General features: G+C 31.8%; 1 protein-coding gene across 2 annotated transcripts; it reads left to right on the top strand.

Moving 5' to 3' along the window:
- The first annotated feature begins 127 nt into the window (after positions 1-127).
- Positions 128-2,197, top strand: LOC131068738 (CASP-like protein 4B3). Of its 2 annotated transcripts, none has more exons than XM_059220229.1 (3): positions 128-593; positions 1,612-1,747; positions 1,844-2,197. In XM_059220229.1, the coding sequence occupies exons 1-3, from the start codon at positions 325-327 to the stop codon at positions 1,934-1,936; spliced, it is 498 nt and encodes a 165-aa protein (XP_059076212.1). In that variant the 5' UTR covers positions 128-324; the 3' UTR covers positions 1,937-2,197. The 2 variants fall into 2 exon arrangements, with proteins under 2 accessions (XP_059076212.1, XP_057859968.2); XM_058003985.2 differs by having other exon boundaries at positions 1,828-2,197.
- The last annotated feature ends 1,543 nt before the right edge of the window (positions 2,198-3,740 follow it).

Here is a 3,740-nt window from a genome sequence, read left to right as displayed (position 1 = left end):
GATAACGACTGTCCTACACCTAATATGGAAATATCCACGAATTGTTTAATAGATTTAAGTAAAATTTATATTTTTTTAAAAATCCAGTACAATAGTGGTTCGAATAGAAAAGTATTACGTAGGGATTAGCTTTCGAGGATTCTGAGATATTGCACCAGGTCATCCAGATCATTTTCTATACTATTCCAAGCCAACGGGCGTAAGGCAATCAGATCAAAAAACCTACCCTGCCATGGGCGTTTAATTACCCCCTGCGGACATCTCTTGAAGCTTCTGCTTACAGATCAAGAAATTTGAACAAATATTGAGAGAAATCGGCGGGCTATGGTGAGCAGGACGCCATCGCCTTCAGCGCCCCTGGGGCGTCCAGGTGTTTTGGAGCTCTCTAATTACCCCTCCACAAGCGGAGCTTCACAGGCAGAGCTTCACACGATTATTGCTGTCCAGAAGCAGCAAAGAGAGAATCGCATACGCCTGGCCAATCTTTTGCTTAGATCTGCAGGGCTTCTATTTTCCTTTCTCTCCTTTGTCATCATGGCGGCCAATAACCAGAACAGACCAGGGCCAAAATTTGACGACTATGAAGAATTCAGGTAGATTGTCAATAGAAATTATAAATATTTTCAGAATTATACAAGTGATTGAAAGAATTTATCATAATAACTTGTATGTTTCAGTGATTTCGTAATTTATCATTAAAAGAACACAAAATCTTATAATGACAAGAATTTCTCATAATAATTCTGTATGTTTCAGAGATTTACTATTTTATCATTAAAGAAGAAAAATTCTAAATTTACAAGAAATTCACATAATTATTACCGAAATATCTTTCTATTGATTCAGTCAAATTAAAAATAGTGCTTTGGTTTTGTAAGTTTGCTTCTGAAATTTTGAGCTTATCATTAAAAGAACAAAAAAAATCTTATAATAACAAGAATTTCTCATAATAACTCTGTATGTTTCAGAGATTTCCTAATTTATCATTAAAAGAAGAAAAGTTCTAAAATTATAAGAACATTCATACAAGAAATATCTTTCTATTGACAAAGATTCAATCAAATTAAAAATAGTGCTTTAGCTTTGTAAGTTTGTTTCATAAATGTTGTCAATCAAATTAAAAATAGTGCTTTGGCTTTGTAAGTTTGCTTCATAAATGATTGAAAGAGTTTAGACAAGAACATCTATATAATTATTATCAAAATATCTTTCTATTATCTGTCAAATTAAAAATAGTGTTCTGTATGTTTGCTTCTGAGATTTTAAAATAGCCATTATATAAGTGAGTGAAAGAATTTTAACATTTAATAATCATCATTAAAAATTAAAATTACTAAAATATTTACACAACCAAGCTTTCTTTCAATTAATAGAAATTCAGTCAAATCAAATCATGCTTTGCAAGTTTGCTTCTGAGATAGCAATTTACACTTGACTGAAAGAGTTTCAGACATTTATTTATCATTAAGTAAAACGAAATATAAAAAATACAAGAATGTTTCCAAAATTATTACCAAAGTTTCTTTCAATTAAGAGAAATTCATTCAAATTAAATAGTTATTTGTAAGTTTGTTACTGAGATTTTGAGAAAGCGTCTTGAATCTGCGACAGGTACTGTCTGGCAAGCGCTGTGATAGCATTCGTCTACTTTGCGGCCCAGCTAGGCAGAGGGATTTACGATGTAGTGTGGGGATATAATTTGTTTCGTAAAACGCTTGTATCTTCCATGGATTTCATCGGCGATCAGGTGAGAAAATATAGCCACAACAATAAAATTCACTGTTATTATTTCATGTAAAATTATGATGAAACTGAAGAATGGTGCAGACACTGGCATACTTAGTTATGTCTTCTTCGTCGTCAGCGTCGTCGAAAACAAATAACCTGCGGGAGAATGGCGATACTAGATTCACAGACATGGCAGCTGCTTCGGTGAGCATGAGTTTCATGACCTTTGCGGTGCTGGCAGCTTCTTCCATACACTCTGGTCTTACCCTCGCCAAACGAATCTCCTGGTTTTAGGCGCAAGCAATATATTCCCAATTTTACAGCTATTAATTTTGGGGGTAGATGTGAAAATGTAATTTTGGGCCATTTCCAGCTAATTGTAAATTCTGTAATTGGTTATTCAATTTTGTCTTTAAGGGAACATCAAAGTGCGTCAAATTGGGAAGAGATGTATTTTGATTTCAGTGGAAACACAACACACTTTTATTTTTTATTTTTTTTACAATATACTTTAAATTCTGTAAAACACTTTGAAAAAATAGAATTTATAATGTACCAAGCTTTGTTAAAAGGACTTCTCACAACTACAATATACTTTAAATTCTTTAAAACACTTTAAAAAATAGAATTTATAATGTACGAAGCTTTGTTAAAAGGACTTCTCACAACTACTAATAAGAAAGAGAGGGACTTCATTCAATAAGAAGTGATTGTCTCATACTTTAAGTGCAAATGTTTCTTTAATTTGTATCTTATTAACGGGTTCAAATCTACTTTCTTCATGAGTTTTTAAGGCAATTTTTTAGGTAATTAAAATATTTTGATTCTAATTAATTAATCAATTTAGATTTAATGGTAATAAATAATTCACATATAATAAATACTCCTCTTTCATCTTATTAGTGCTTGTCATTAGGCTAGTACTATTGCAATTGGTTGCACCCAATTATCCTCTCTTTAACCCTAAATACCTTACCATAGCTATAACTCACATTTTAAACAAGTACTGGCCACTATGTGGCATTGTTATAATTTTAAAACATTTAATAAATCTAGAATATACTTTCACCTAATATTCAATTCAATAACAATTATATTTATTCATAAATTGAATATATACATTTTCATGCATTTTAAATTATTGATAAATATTTTATTTTACACTCATAGTTATTATTAGTACTTGTCGTTAGGCTAGTACTATTGCAAATAAATTAATAATATAGTACTAATATTTATAATATTAAATTAATAAATAACAACAACATAATAATAAATATATAAAAAATTATGCAATAATATAATTATAATATATCGATAATATAATATTATAAGAATCATAATGTTTATCGATATCACTCTAATATTAAAATTAAAATTATGAAAACTTATGTAAAAATATATTTACTTCTATTTTAAAAGTTATTTTTATTTTTTTGTATTAAAGATCAAGAGTAAACAAAATACAGCCAGTTGTAAATGGGGGAGGCTACGCCTCAACCACCAAAACCACCGAGGATCTTGATTACATTACTGAAAGTAGTCCAAAGTCAAAAAAGGACAGAACAAAGAGAACGAAAGCACTACTGCAGAATGTGGTCGATTGGATCGACCCAAGTGGTCCACCCTTGGGCCCCTTCCATCCAGATCACCTTTTTTCGATCCTGGAACTGAGTCAACATAGCAATGTGGTCAGTCTCGGGCATCCTATTGTCGTTAATCTCTTTTTGCAGCTTCTTTAGAGCCTCTTCAAAGAAAGACTGGTTGTTCGCGAGCCTCCTCCACTTGTAGCCATCCTCCATTTCATATATGAACATAGTGGCGTGACCATCTTCCAGGAACCAGAGGAACTTATGCCTTTTGACACTCATCAAGAAGCAGATTTGCGAAGCAATTTTAAAAAAAGCGAGTCTACAAAGAGACTCAGTAAGACATCTGCCATTGCCATTAAATTTGTCCTCATTTGGAAGCTTCTGAACGAACCAAAGGATATAGGAAGATAAGATAAACCA

The sequence above is a fragment of the Cryptomeria japonica genome, chromosome 5 (genome assembly GCF_030272615.1).
Source record: "Cryptomeria japonica chromosome 5, Sugi_1.0, whole genome shotgun sequence".
Lineage (NCBI taxonomy): Eukaryota > Viridiplantae > Streptophyta > Pinopsida > Cupressales > Cupressaceae > Cryptomeria > Cryptomeria japonica.
This window is presented reverse-complemented; position numbering and strand designations above follow the sequence as displayed.